The following is a 15106-nucleotide window of genomic DNA, read 5'->3' as shown; positions in this document are numbered from 1 at the left end:
TTTATATAATGATGATAAAAACGCCTTCACTCCGTGATGTTAAGTCACATGTGAACAGGGCAGACGGAGGGAGAAGGGATCAGGTTCATATTACTACATGATATCAATCACTAAAAGTTAGTGTCATCAAATACTCTTTAGTGTTAATTCGCCTACATAAATCGAATCACTAACAGTGATTAAAAGACTTTCTAGGGAATGCTCGTAATATCTGTCCGACAAATCATGTCGGACACCTATACCGCACAGAACACGAGATTTATATAATGATGATAGAACATCAACCATAGCCCACCCAATCAAAAAACCTCTATACTCAAAAACATTGCATAAAAAAATATATATACAGATGGATGCCAACATGAGAGGAACCGCTATAATCTTCATTCTGATCATAAATCCGCTGGCGTGTGGTGAATAAACCTCCATCACGAACATGCTCAAATCTGTAAGAAATATTTCAAAAATATCAAGACCCTCAGGAATACAAGACGATGAAAAAAAATAGATGCTACACAATGTGTCAGAAATCACCCATCAAGTGTACAATATTATAATTAAAAAAATGTTAAAAACAGCAATGGGATTTCAGAGTCCAGGAATTATCTTGTATTCTAGATTCAAACCTTTGGGGTATAGGGAATCTAACTCAAAGATCCAACGTAATTCTTTCTTTTTCAATAGCTTCTGTCTATCCCCTCCCCTCCTGAGTATCGGGACACAATCTATTACCCTAAATCTCAATTGATTTAACTGATGATTCTTTTCAATAAAATGCCTTGGTAATGGAAGTTCCATCATTTTCTTTCTGATTGTACTTTTATGCTTATTAATTCTCAATTTAATAGGCATAGTTGTCTCTCCTATGTAAATCAATGAGCAAGGACATGTAATCATATATACAACGAAATCTGAATTGCACGTAAATCTATGTCTGATATTAAAGACCCTCCCCGTATGTGGATGCTGAAAACTATTCCCTTTCACAATATTATTGCAATTGCAGCAATTCAGACAGGGAAAATTACCATTTTTGGGGGGGCAAAGTAGTAATTGTGTGTTTTTCTTTCTACTACCCACGTCTGACTTAACCAGTGTGTCTCTAATATTCTTAGTCCTCCGATATGACATAATAGGTGGTATTCTCAACGTGTCAATCTCATTATGTCCCTTGGACACTATAGGCCAATTCTTTCGCAGAATATTACCTATGCGACCACTCAAATTACCAAAAGTTGATATGAATGGTATACGTTCAACTTGTACACCCTTAATATTAGATTCCAAACCATTGTCTAGTCTATCCTTATGTTGCTGTACAAGCTTCCTAGGATAACCTCTCTTCTTAAATTTATTACACATCTGAGTCAACCTAATTTGTTTCTGTGTAGTATCTGACACAATCCTATCTACCCTCAATAATTGACTCCATGGTAACGACTCAATCATGTGTCTAGGATGGTTACTACTATATAAAAGGAGATTATTTCTGTCTGTGGGTTTCACAAATAAATCTGTGGAAAATACTCCGTCTTTCCATTGTACCAAAGTGTCCAAAAATTGTAATTCTCGATCAGAACAAACCATGGTAAATTGAAGAGCTGGAATATGAGTGTTAAGTTCTAACAAAAACTGATCAAGACCCAACCTATCACCTTCCCATATGACAAAAATGTCATCAATAAATCTCCACCAGCAGCGGATGTGATCCATATGGGGGGAGGTGTAGACATACTCCTCCTCAAAGGTGGACATGAAGATGTTCGCATACGTTGGGGCCACATTGGACCCCATCGCCGTCCCCCTTAGCTGTAAATAGAACTGGTCACCAAAGAGAAAATAATTCTTCCTTAGTACCAGCTCCAGCAGCTGGAGGATGAAGCGTCTACACCCTGGGTCACATCCGGTGCTGGCGAGACATTTCTCTATTGCCCTTAAACCTCTATTGTGTTCAATGCTAGTATATAAAGATACAATATCAAATGATACAAGTAATACAGGACCACTGGCCTCAATCAGTTGTAATTTATGTAAAAAATCTGTTGTATCTTTAATGTAAGACGAGGCCTTCAAAACATATTCTCTCAGGATTTTGTCAAGGAAGATTGCAATATTATTAAAAATTGAACCCCTCCCCGACACAATTGGTCTGCCTGGGGGGGCATGGAGATTTTTGTGAATCTTAGGTAGTGTATATAATATTGGAGTAATTGGTTCCTCCACCTTCAGAAACTTCCCCAATTGTTGGTCAATAATACCCTGTTCCACTGCAACATCAATAATACCTTTTGATCTCTTTCAATAGCTCTAACTTGGGGTCTCTAGGTAACAATTGATATATCTCACTATCTGCCAATTGACTATAAATCTCTAACTCATATTTACTACTGTCCAAAATGACCGTGGCTCCACCTTTATCGGCCTGCTTTATAGTAATCTCCTTATTATTCATAAGTTCCTTTAAAGCCTTCCTTTCCTTATTTGTAAGATTCAAATTACTCCTTGTATCATGTGTAGTACTCTCTTTTAATGATTTAATCTCATCTAACACAATCTTTGAAAACGTATCAATAATCGGGCTAGAGGGAGGCATATATGTGCTAGTTGGTCTAAGACCCAATTTGCTAGACTGAAACATACAATCAGAATCACTTTTCTCACAGACAGTAACATTATCTTTAGAAAACATTACTTTAAGGTTCAGACGTCTAAAAAAACTTTTAAGATCAAGATCCAATTGGAACCAATCAACATCAGTATCAAGACAAAATGAAAGACCCTTCTGTAACACCTGAAGTTGGTCATTCGTGAGGTCTATAGATGAAATATTTACCACTATATTTTCGTTCTTGGAGGGTTCCTCCTCATTGGGGGTCTCGATCTCGAACGAAATCGGCCTCTTGCGTTGCCGTTGGTGTTTCCGTCCACCCCTCCTAGACCGTCCATACTTCCAAGTGGACCTTTGTCTAAAAAAGGTGCATGATTGGCGTCATCGGTTGAATCAGAATCACCGGTAGTGTATAACAGATTGCCACTCCCCAATTTCCTCGGTTTTCTCCGCCTCTGGGAAGGACCATATGAATTCATATTTTGCCAATTGTAGATTTTACCATTACGATAGTCCTCCAAATCACGATGCCATTTATCTCTTTTCGTTCTCTCTATCTCGGTCTTCACTCTATCCAAATTCATGGAGATTTTCTCCTTTAGAGAACCAAAGATTAGCTCATTGGAAGATTGGACAATTGATACTTCAACTTCCTTCAATTTATTTTCAATCAATGCAATTTCTGATTGTAGATATTCCACATTGAGAAGTATTAAATCGAAGGCATATTTATTAGATATGTGTTCAAACTTCGTGCAGAAGTACTCATTATTAGGAAACAGATTAAAGGAAAGGAAGGCTTTAAAGGAACTTATGAATAATAAGGAGATTACTATAAAGCAGGCCGATAAAGGTGGAGCCACGGTCATTTTGGACAGTAGTAAATATGAGTTAGAGATTTATAGTCAATTGGCAGATAGTGAGATATATCAATTGTTACCTAGAGACCCCAAGTTAGAGCTATTGAAAGAGATCAAAGGTATTATTGATGTTGCAGTGGAACAGGGTATTATTGACCAACAATTGGGGAAGTTTCTGAAGGTGGAGGAACCAATTACTCCAATATTATATACACTACCTAAGATTCACAAAAATCTCCATGCCCCCCCAGGCAGACCAATTGTGTCGGGGAGGGGTTCAATTTTTAATAATATTGCAATCTTCCTTGACAAAATCCTGAGAGAATATGTTTTGAAGGCCTCGTCTTACATTAAAGATACAACAGATTTTTTACATAAATTACAACTGATTGAGGCCAGTGGTCCTGTATTACTTGTATCATTTGATATTGTATCTTTATATACTAGCATTGAACACAATAGAGGTTTAAGGGCAATAGAGAAATGTCTCGCCAGCACCGGATGTGACCCAGGGTGTAGACGCTTCATCCTCCAGCTGCTGGAGCTGGTACTAAGGAAGAATTATTTTCTCTTTGGTGACCAGTTCTATTTACAGCTAAGGGGGACGGCGATGGGGTCCAATGTGGCCCCAACGTATGCGAACATCTTCATGTCCACCTTTGAGGAGGAGTATGTCTACACCTCCCCCCATATGGATCACATCCGCTGCTGGTGGAGATTTATTGATGACATTTTTGTCATATGGGAAGGTGATAGGTTGGGTCTTGATCAGTTTTTGTTAGAACTTAACACTCATATTCCAGCTCTTCAATTTACCATGGTTTGTTCTGATCGAGAATTACAATTTTTGGACACTTTGGTACAATGGAAAGACGGAGTATTTTCCACAGATTTATTTGTGAAACCCACAGACAGAAATAATCTCCTTTTATATAGTAGTAACCATCCTAGACACATGATTGAGTCGTTACCATGGAGTCAATTATTGAGGGTAGATAGGATTGTGTCAGATACTACACAGAAACAAATTAGGTTGACTCAGATGTGTAATAAATTTAAGAAGAGAGGTTATCCTAGGAAGCTTGTACAGCAACATAAGGATAGACTAGACAATGGTTTGGAATCTAATATTAAGGGTGTACAAGTTGAACGTATACCATTCATATCAACTTTTGGTAATTTGAGTGGTCGCATAGGTAATATTCTGCGAAAGAATTGGCCTATAGTGTCCAAGGGACATAATGAGATTGACACGTTGAGAATACCACCTATTATGTCATATCGGAGGACTAAGAATATTAGAGACACACTGGTTAAGTCAGACGTGGGTAGTAGAAAGAAAAACACACAATTACTACTTTGCCCCCCCAAAAATGGTAATTTTCCCTGTCTGAATTGCTGCAATTGCAATAATATTGTGAAAGGGAATAGTTTTCAGCATCCACATACGGGGAGGGTCTTTAATATCAGACATAGATTTACGTGCAATTCAGATTTCGTTGTATATATGATTACATGTCCTTGCTCATTGATTTACATAGGAGAGACAACTATGCCTATTAAATTGAGAATTAATAAGCATAAAAGTACAATCAGAAAGAAAATGATGGAACTTCCATTACCAAGGCATTTTATTGAAAAGAATCATCAGTTAAATCAATTGAGATTTAGGGTAATAGATTGTGTCCCGATACTCAGGAGGGGAGGGGATAGACAGAAGCTATTGAAAAAGAAAGAATTACGTTGGATCTTTGAGTTAGATTCCCTATACCCCAAAGGTTTGAATCTAGAATACAAGATAATTCCTGGACTCTGAAATCCCATTGCTGTTTTTAACATTTTTTTAATTATAATATTGTACACTTGATGGGTGATTTCTGACACATTGTGTAGCATCTATTTTTTTTCATCGTCTTGTATTCCTGAGGGTCTTGATATTTTTGAAATATTTCTTACAGATTTGAGCATGTTCGTGATGGAGGTTTATTCACCACACGCCAGCGGATTTATGATCAGAATGAAGATTATAGCGGTTCCTCTCATGTTGGCATCCATCTGTATATATATTTTTTTATGCAATGTTTTTGAGTATAGAGGTTTTTTGATTGGGTGGGCTATGGTTGATGTTCTATCATCATTATATAAATCTCGTGTTCTGTGCGGTATAGGTGTCCGACATGATTTGTCGGACAGATATTACGAGCATTCCCTAGAAAGTCTTTTAATCACTGTTAGTGATTCGATTTATGTAGGCGAATTAACACTAAAGAGTATTTGATGACACTAACTTTTAGTGATTGATATCATGTAGTAATATGAACCTGATCCCTTCTCCCTCCGTCTGCCCTGTTCACATGTGACTTAACATCACGGAGTGAAGGCGTTTTTATCATCATTATATAAATCTCGTGTTTTGTGCGGTATTATTGTCCAACATGATTTGTCGGACAGTAGTTACAAGCATTCCCTAGAAAGTTTTTGAATCACTTCGGTGATCCGATTTATGTAGGCGGTTTAACACTAAATAGAATTTGATGACATTAACTCCTAAGGATTGATATCATGTAGTAATATGAACCTGATCCCTTCTCCCTCCGTCTGCCCTGTTCACATGCGACTTAAACAGAGTGAAGGCGCTTTTTTAATTATTGAATTAATTTTGCCTCTAAATATACAGATATGGAGCTGCAGTATGATGGATTCTTGTTATGACTGAGGATGTCTTATATTTAACTTCTAGTGATTGATATCATGAAGTAATATGAACCTGATCCCTTCTCCCTCCGTCTGCCCTGTTCACATGTGACTTAAACAGAGTGAAGGCGTTTTTAATTATTGAATTAATTTTGCCTCAAAATATACAGATATGGAGCTGCAGTATGATGGATTCCTGCTATGACTGTGGATGTCGTATATTTATACATACTTTGATTACTATTTTTTGATCGAACGCTGGTCTTTATTTTATTTTTTTTCACAGCAGAGATGATTGATTGCTGAGCATGCACAGCAGAGCTCTGTGATCGTAGCTGGAACCTGGAGTGTGGTGAAACTTTCCTCCTTCACTTTTCTATTGTAATAACAATGATTGATATATTATTGAGGATGATGTATTAAAGATGTATTACACATTGTAGTTTTGCACGTTTTTGAAGATTATATAACTATTTGATGGATGTCATTAAGACTAATGTATGCTTCACCTGGGAGACCAGATTCACGATGTTCACTGGTTGGAATGGGCCATGTGATCATTTGTATTCACCCATTTATAACGATGTTTTTAGACATAATGTTAGGCTTGACAAAGACCCTTCACTCACTATGGGTCGAAACGTTGCTTGTCGTTTGTGGATGTCTTGACAATAAAACCACTTTGATGATTTGAAGACGTGTGCTGTTGTCCTACTACTTCTTTGGATATTTTGTGGATATGTCATAAATGTCTCTGTTGGGAAAACCCCTTTAAAGAGATTTTCGGAATTTAAAATCTACGTTCTTTGGTAAGAAAATTGCTGTTTGTTATATTGCTATTTTTAAATCCTGAAAAAGGCAATTAGATTTTACCAAAATGTATGTACAGAACTTTATAAAAGATTCCTATATTCTCTCACTGTTTTTAGACCTCTAGCTTACAATCCGTTTGATCGTCCTGGAGTCACAAATAATGTCAGGTTTGGAGGATTGGCTATGAAGGACACTTAAAGATAAACTTGAGAAGCAGTAACTAATTTGGTGGTGCAAACTTGCAGAGGTTACGAACCTGAAATGATGGTGGCAGTATCCATTTACAATGCCAAGTGTTCCGTCTGCAAAAATCAAGGTTATTTTAATGAGACTCCTTAAAGGGGATCTGTCAGGTCGTTTATGCTGAGGGCAGCATAAAGTAGTGTCAGACACAGATTTAAACGGTCTGTCACTTTTGTCTGTCTGTGGAGTTTTTTGTGTACTCACACAGTGAACGTTGCAGCTCGATGCCGAGCAATATGAACAAGGTGCCCAGCACTTTGCCCACCGCACTCTGTATTGTACTGCAATGTTCACTGTGTGAGTACACAAAAAGTACTCCACAGACAGGAAAAATTTACGGACTGTTGAAATCGGCGTCTTTGTCACTGCTTTATGCTGCCCTCAATAAGGACAGCATAAACAACATGACAGGGGCACTTTTAAAGGTATAAATATAAAACTTATTTTTTTTTAAGTCGAGGCACTACTTTAGTCTTTAAAGATGACCTTATCTACGTTCCTTTGCAGGGAATGGTGGGCAGAGGCCCAGAAGAATAAAAAAATTAGACCTAATCCACATGACACCAAAGTAAAGAAGAAATTGCGGAATCTGGAGCTACATCCTGCGTTTCCTAACCCAGCAGTAGCTGATGCATATTTGAAGCCTGTGGTAGATGATTCCAAAGCAGCTTTTGCCTGGGGGCGACCAGATCTAGATGAAATCCGAGAATATCCTTTTATATAATAACAATTTGTCTGAATTCCCCACTACTATAGTTGTTCAGCTTAAATTTGATTTCCAAGCGTAATTATTTTATAAACATAACACGTTCACAGAAATAGTTAAAAATACCCTGAGGCAATGTTCCCTCTAAGTCTGGGCAGCTCCTGACCGGGGCAGTTAGGGAGCAGGGCAATTCTCCATCAATGGTGGGCGATCTAATGACCAAAAGTAATACCCCCAGTAAACGCTAATATAGCAACTAAATAAGAGAATAAGAAAACTTATTTTAAATTCGTTTTAAATTACTTTTTTAAATACTATAATATTACAAGTCCAGTAGTACAATAGACCGTTCTAAACACCAATTATAGACCTCAACGAAAGAATCCTTCATTACACCACTGTTCTTCTAGATAGCGCCACACAGACCACCTGTAGATAGCGCCACACGCAGCCCCCTGCAGATAGCGCCACACGCAGACCCCCCTGCAGATACTGGCACACAGACCCCATTTTAGATAGTGCCACACAGACCCCCCTGTAGATAGTGCCACACAGACCCCCCTGTAGATAGTGCCACACAGACCCCCCTGTAGATAGTGCCACACAGACCCCCCTGTAGATAGTGCCACACAGACCCCCCTGTAGATAGTGCCACACAGACCCCCCCTGTAGATAGTGCCACACAGACCCCCCTGTAGATAGTGCCACACAGACCCCCCTGTAGATAGTGCCACACAGAGCCCCCTGTAGATAGTGCCACACAGACCCCCCTGTAGATAGTTCCACTCAGACCCCCCCCCCCCGGTGTTGATAGTGCCACACAGACCCCCCCTGTAGATAGTGCCACACAGACCCCTGTAGATAGTGCCACACAGACCCCTGTAGATAGTGCCACACAGACCCCTGTAGATAGTGCCACACAGCCCCCCTGTATATAGTGCTACATAGCAATTCCCCCTGTATATAGTGCTACACAGCCCCCCTCTCCCCTTGTTTATATAGTGCTACACAGCCCCCCTCCCCTTGTATATAGCGCTACACAGCAACTCCCCCTGTATATAGCGCTACACAGCAATTCCCCCTGTATATAGCGCTACGCAGCCCCATCTCTCCTTGTATATAGCTCTACACAGCCCCCCTCCTCCCCTTGTATTTAGCACTACACAGCCCCCCTTCTCCCTCTGTATATAGCGCTGCACAGCCCCCTCTTCCCCTTGTATGTAGCGCTACACAGACCCATCTCTCCTTGTATATAGCTCTACACAGCCCCCTTCCTCCCCTTGTATTTAGCACTACACAGCCCCCCCTTCCCCCTTTGTATATAGCGCTACACAGCCCCCTCCTCCCCTTGTATGTAGCGCTACACAGCCACCCCTCCCCCTGTATATACTGCCACACAGATCCTTAAAAAAAAATAAGATTGTACTTCACTTGCCCCGTTCCAGCGACAGACGTAGCGCAACACTGCCTCTCCGGCAGGAGGCATGCACAGACTGGCATGATGATGTGACATCATCACCCTGACCTGCGTGACTCCTAGCGCCTTTTAGGCTGCAGGCCTAACGTGACCTGCAGCCAGGGCCGGCCTTAGGTTGGATGGCGCCCTGTGCGGGACTCTATTGCCGCCCCCTACACAAACCAAAAATTAACCACATATATAGATACTAACACATACTGGAACATATATACTGTACATACATAAAGACAGATATTTAGACATACTAGCAAATATACATATACACATTCAGGTAAATATATAGACGTACAGAGACGTACACACACACACACACACACAAATACACAGACAGGAACATACACCAGCAGATAAATACTCAGACAGATACATATACAAGTACATAAAAGGCACATTCACATATATACCCTGTACAGATAATGTAGTAGATGTTACCGGCAGTCCTATGTAACACCACAGATAACACACAGTGATAACTCTGATGATAGATAATGTAGTAGTTTTACCTGCAGTCCTATGTAACACAGCAGAAAGCACAATGATAACTCTCTGAGTACAGATAATGTCGTAGAAGATAACTATACCCACAGACACATAAACACACACACAGAGGCATATATATATATATATATATATATATATATATAATGGGCAGCAGAGTATATAATGGGCAGCAGAGTATATAATGGGCAGCAGGGTATATAATGGGCAGCATGTTCTATAAGGGGCAGCATGTTCTATAAGGGGCAGCAGGTTCTATAAGGGGCAGCAGGTTCTATAAGGGGCAGCAGGTTCTATAAGGGACAGCAAGGTATATAGTGGCAGCAGGTTATATATGGGGTAGCAGGATATATATGGGGCAGCAGAATATGTATGGGGAAGCAGGGTATATAGGGGGCAGCAGGATATATAGGGGCAGCAGGTTATATAGGGGGCAACTGTATATAGGGGCAGCAGGGTATATAGGGGCAGCAGAATATATAGGAGCATCAGGGTATATAGGAGGCAGCAGGATATATAGGAGGCAGCAGGGTATATAGGGGCAGCAGGGTATATAGGGGCAGCAGAATATATAGGAGCATCAGGGTATATAGGAGTTAGCAGGGTATATAGGGGCAGCAGGGTATATAGGGGCAGAAAGGTATATAGGGCAGCAGGATATATAGAGGGTAGCAGGGTATATAGGGTGCAGCAGGATACACACTGCAGACGCACGGAGGCACACACTGCAGACGCACGGAGGCACACACTGCAGACGCACGGAGGCACACTGCAGACGCACGGAGGCACCCACTGCCGACGCACGGAGGCACCCACTGCCGACGCACGGAGGCACCCACTGCCGACGCACGGAGGCACCCACTGCCGACGCACGGAGGCACCCACTGCAGACGCACGGAGGCACCCACTGCCGACGCACCGAGGCACCCACTCTCCTTGCTGACAGGATCACAGGCTTCTTGCAGGACGGACTGTGGGCGGAGCTTCCTCCTCTGCTTCTCGGCTCCGTGTGTGTAACGAACTAAGAGCAAAGCACAGAGTGGAGGCAGAGCCCAGTAGCATCCCCTACATGCTGGGAGGGTGCAGCACCCTGTGCGCTCGCACACCCCTAAGGCCGGCCCTGCCTGCAGCCTACAGTATTCATTTGTATTTGCGTCCTGAGGACGCACATACAAGTGAATGTGGCTGTCACTAGCACCAGAGCCCCCTCCGGTGCTAGCGACGCCACTGCATCCGCCCGCAGCCCGTGACAGTGCGCGGGCTTTAAAGTTTAGTGAGCGGGCGAATCGCACACCTTATAGGGAACACTGCCTTGAGGTAGCCTGCATTTGTTAGCACTGAATAACACTATTTGACATGTGACATTTGATGTGCTTCAGATTTTAATATGATCTGTGTGTTTGTGATTATCAGAGTGGCTGCAGTCCGCACTGTCACTAGTCCTAAATGATCGCAGGAGTTTTGACCGCTGGTAAAAACTAAACACATACGTAACCACACCACACATACTAAAGAGCGAAATATGTTATTTATCCCTCACCGTGAAAGGCATAAAAAAACCAGAATGACGGAATTGCATTTTGTTTTGTTTTTTTCTTCATCCCACCCCTTCCCTCCCAAAATCCGGAAGAATAAAAGTCAATCAGTACCATGTACCCCAAAATGATTGGGAATACAACTGAAAATTACAACTCGTCTCGCAAAAAACAAGCCTTAATAAATCTCTTGCAATAGCAAAAAAAAAAAGGTGGCTCTCAAAATGTGGCAACACAAAAGCATGATTGTTGTTTTTTTTTTGTATTGTGCAAAAGCAGTAAAGCATTAAAAAAAACTATATAAACTTAGTATTGCCATAATCCTAACGACACGCAAATAAATTTATCATGTCATTTATATCGTATGGTGAATGGCGTAAAAACAAAACCCATAAAGCTATGGCGGAATTGTCCCCCCCAAAACAAAAAACCACAAGTAACAAACACACAGTTTTTCAATACATTTATATATGAACCAAAATGGTGGCATTAAAAAATACAACTTGGCCATAAAAATAATAAATAAAGCCTATGGGTACTGTACGTCGGCAGAAAAATGTAAAACGCAGTGATGAAAAAGCAAAAATTTGTGTTCTCGAGGTCCAAAATAGCTGCGTTCTTAAGGGGTTAGATGAACCAATTTTCTTAACTCCATATACATTCTGTGAGAGCCGCTTTGGCTGGTATCGATCCAAGACTGATGAAGTCTTATTGCCAGTGCTGAAACAGTTAAATACACAGCAGGTACAATTTTCTGTTACTCCAAAATGCATTCCTTTATTGTAGACCTATAAGTTTTACCTAATGGACTTTTAAAAGGGTCTGTAATTAGAAAATAGGGTCTGCTTTTTTTCCAGAAGCAGTGCCACCCCTGTAAATAGGCTGTATTTGATATTGCTACTAATTCCCATTCAAGTGAAAGACCAAATACCAGAAACGGGCAATGCTGTTTTTTTTGTTTTTCTTTGGGGGGGGGGGGGGTCCCGTCCCTCTAATCATGGACTACCCTTTTTAAATGTTCATTCTAGATAGTAATTTAACATCATTTGTTCTTTCAGATGAAAAATTGTTTAGTCGGATGCATGTCCATGGTCATGTGATGGACACACAGGTGCACGGCTCATTACACTATCTATATCAGAGCTGTGTCTTCTAACGATCCCAGCACCTGTGTGTCCATCACATGACCATGGACAGAATTATATCCACAGGAAGTAAACCAGGAATTTTCTGGACAACCCCTTTAATGGCCTATGCCTTTTTTATTAGCCATGTACTGTTGTAGTTTAGGGTCTTATAAGATCCTTGCAGTAAGCTAGTAACTATAATATTACGGCCATGGCCAGGATGTGGTTATCAATAACATTAATATCATTCTGGATTTATAAATACCTAATAAAATTGTGAAAATGCTGCATAAGTAAACCAAGGACAGGCAAATCCATAATTTATGTGTTACCTTCAGTAGAGGTATTGTTCAAATTTTCAAATTGCAGTTGTTGCTTATTGGGGAGTGAATAAAATGTCAGGATCTAAATAGTTAAATTCTGTTTTTACATTATATTTGCACAATAATCATGATAGCTGTGTACATTTATGGTCATTGCAACATATCATGCCGTGACTTTTGACTAGTTCTTACCCTTATTGCACATTGGGAGAAACAGTAGTCTTAACTTTTACACTTAGGCTATGTTCACACGGAGATTTTTGCAGGCGGAATTTCTGCCTCAAAATTCCTTTTATAAGTTTGAGGCAGATTTTCCTCAATCTGCACACCGATTTTAGCTGCGTTTTTCGCCCGCGGCCATTGGGCATCGCGGGCATAAAACGCCGCGAAATACGCTTTCTCTGCCTCCTATTGATGTCAATGGGAGGTTAGAGACGTAAACGCCTGAAGATTGGGCATGTCCCTTCTTTCTCCCGCGAGACGGTTTTACCGCTCGCGGGAAAAAGACGCCTCCGCCTCCCATTGAAATTAATGGGAGGCATTTTCGGCCCGATTTCAACGAGTTTTGCAGGGCGGTTTCCGTGTCAAAAAACTCGTCAAAAAACTCTGTGTGAACATAGCCTTAGACTGTAATACAGGATTTCAGCAAAGTCTAGTGAATGTACTGGTTGAACAGAATCATGTGATGTCTTGTATATTTTTCTGGCTGCTTTGTTCTCAGACCCAGCTCCGGATTGATTCTTTCTTTCGGGGGGAACTACATGAGTCTCCTAGTGTGAAGAGTCAGCGATTGCGTAGAGCAGTGACTTGTATGAAAAGAAAGGAAAAAGGTAGTGAAGTTCTAGAAGTAGAAGAGGCCACTGCATTGATGGAAAAAGAGTATGCACTTGTTGATAAGAAAAATGTAAAGCCCGGTAGAAACCCGCAGAAAGGGAAGAAGAAAAATGAAACAAAATCAGATAGTCCTCCCTCTGAGAGTGCGGAAGGTGGCTTTCTTGGGTCTGAAACCAAATCTTTGGCTCCTAAGAATGAAAGATCATTTGATGATGAATTGGACAGGGATAAACAAAAATTCAACAGATGTACAGACGCCGATAAGGGAACAAAACCAAGCAATCTTAGCAATGTTGTCTCAGGTGTAAAGACTGAAACGCTGGAAACAAGCAGCTCAAGTGACGATGAAGACCAGGTAGTGCTGGTAGCGGCCAAGCCTGTGTTTCAGGGCAACAGAAGAAAACCCAGGGGAACTCCGAGGGGAAAAAAGAAATAATAGAATCACAGTTTTAACCTTTATATGAACTTGATGTTTCTTACTTTTTTTTTTTTTTTTTGACACGGTCTTGTAAATTAAAATTTTGTGCAATTATGAATTTTGCTGTTTGACTTCCATTCATATTTAGTCACTTCTTGACCATGGTTTAAGTACATGGTTTTCCTATATAATATACATCAATGTTTTTATGTCATTGTCCTAAGGAAAATTTGCGATTTACAAAATTTTGGGCAAAAATAAAACTTGCACAGTCGGGCGCAAATCCAACTGGAATAGAACAGGCCATTCTTTCCCCATTTTTTTCTTTACCCCCAAAAAGTCACGATTTAATCAATAATATTGGTGGTATAAACCGTATGGTTATGTTATTGCTGAGTGAGGATGAAAATGTCCTCCTTGTGAACAATGGGAGATGTAGTATTGCCTTCCATAACAGAAGAAAAGTTATTTGCATGTCCTCATATGCATCAGAAGATTATTCCTTATTTTTCATATTTGGGTTAATCATGAAATCTTTCCATTTTTTTGCCCCTTGTAGCTAAAAATAAATCCAGAGCCTTTCCATAACATAGCCTAAAATTATAGAGCCTTTTATTCCATCTTGCATAAAGCTTTTTTAGGCTTCTTTTTTAGTACAATATTTGAAAATAAAAATCCAAGAGGTCGCAACGTAACATTTGCTATTATATAGGGTGTATCGCTTTTTGTTTTTCAGTATAGTAATATTTATTATGTTAAACATAAGAGTATTCCGATTTCAGCAGATAAGAGTTGTTTTTAACGTAATGAAAAGAGATATGCTTTAGCAATTCATTGTGGTTTTTACGATTTTTGCTTGTAGTCATCAAATAGGAACCCAAATTGTTTACTCCAAGTGGCTAATATTCTGTCCATGGTCATGTGATGGGCACACACTGGTTACAAGACACTGCTCTAATACACATACTGT

The 15106-nt window shown here is 40.3% G+C and overlaps 1 protein-coding gene across 3 annotated transcripts in view; it reads left to right on the top strand.

Annotated features, from left to right (window-relative positions):
- Positions 1 to 14254, top strand: part of ERCC5 (ERCC excision repair 5, endonuclease) — a 47104-nt gene extending 32850 nt beyond the window's left edge. For all 3 annotated transcript variants that reach the window (XM_075852461.1, XM_075852462.1, XM_075852463.1), the window contains exons 14-16: positions 7726 to 7928; positions 12096 to 12178; positions 13606 to 14254. In XM_075852461.1, coding sequence (XP_075708576.1) covers positions 7726 to 7928; positions 12096 to 12178; positions 13606 to 14154 — 835 coding nt within the window. In that variant the 3' untranslated portion in view covers positions 14155 to 14254. The remainder of the gene's footprint in view (positions 1 to 7725; positions 7929 to 12095; positions 12179 to 13605) is intronic.
- The last annotated feature ends 852 nt before the right edge of the window (positions 14255 to 15106 follow it).

This window comes from Rhinoderma darwinii, chromosome 2, assembly GCF_050947455.1.
Source record: "Rhinoderma darwinii isolate aRhiDar2 chromosome 2, aRhiDar2.hap1, whole genome shotgun sequence".
NCBI classification, from domain to species: domain Eukaryota; kingdom Metazoa; phylum Chordata; class Amphibia; order Anura; family Rhinodermatidae; genus Rhinoderma; species Rhinoderma darwinii.
The sequence above is the reverse complement of the archived record's forward strand: the minus strand, read 5'-3'. Positions and strand labels throughout refer to the sequence as shown.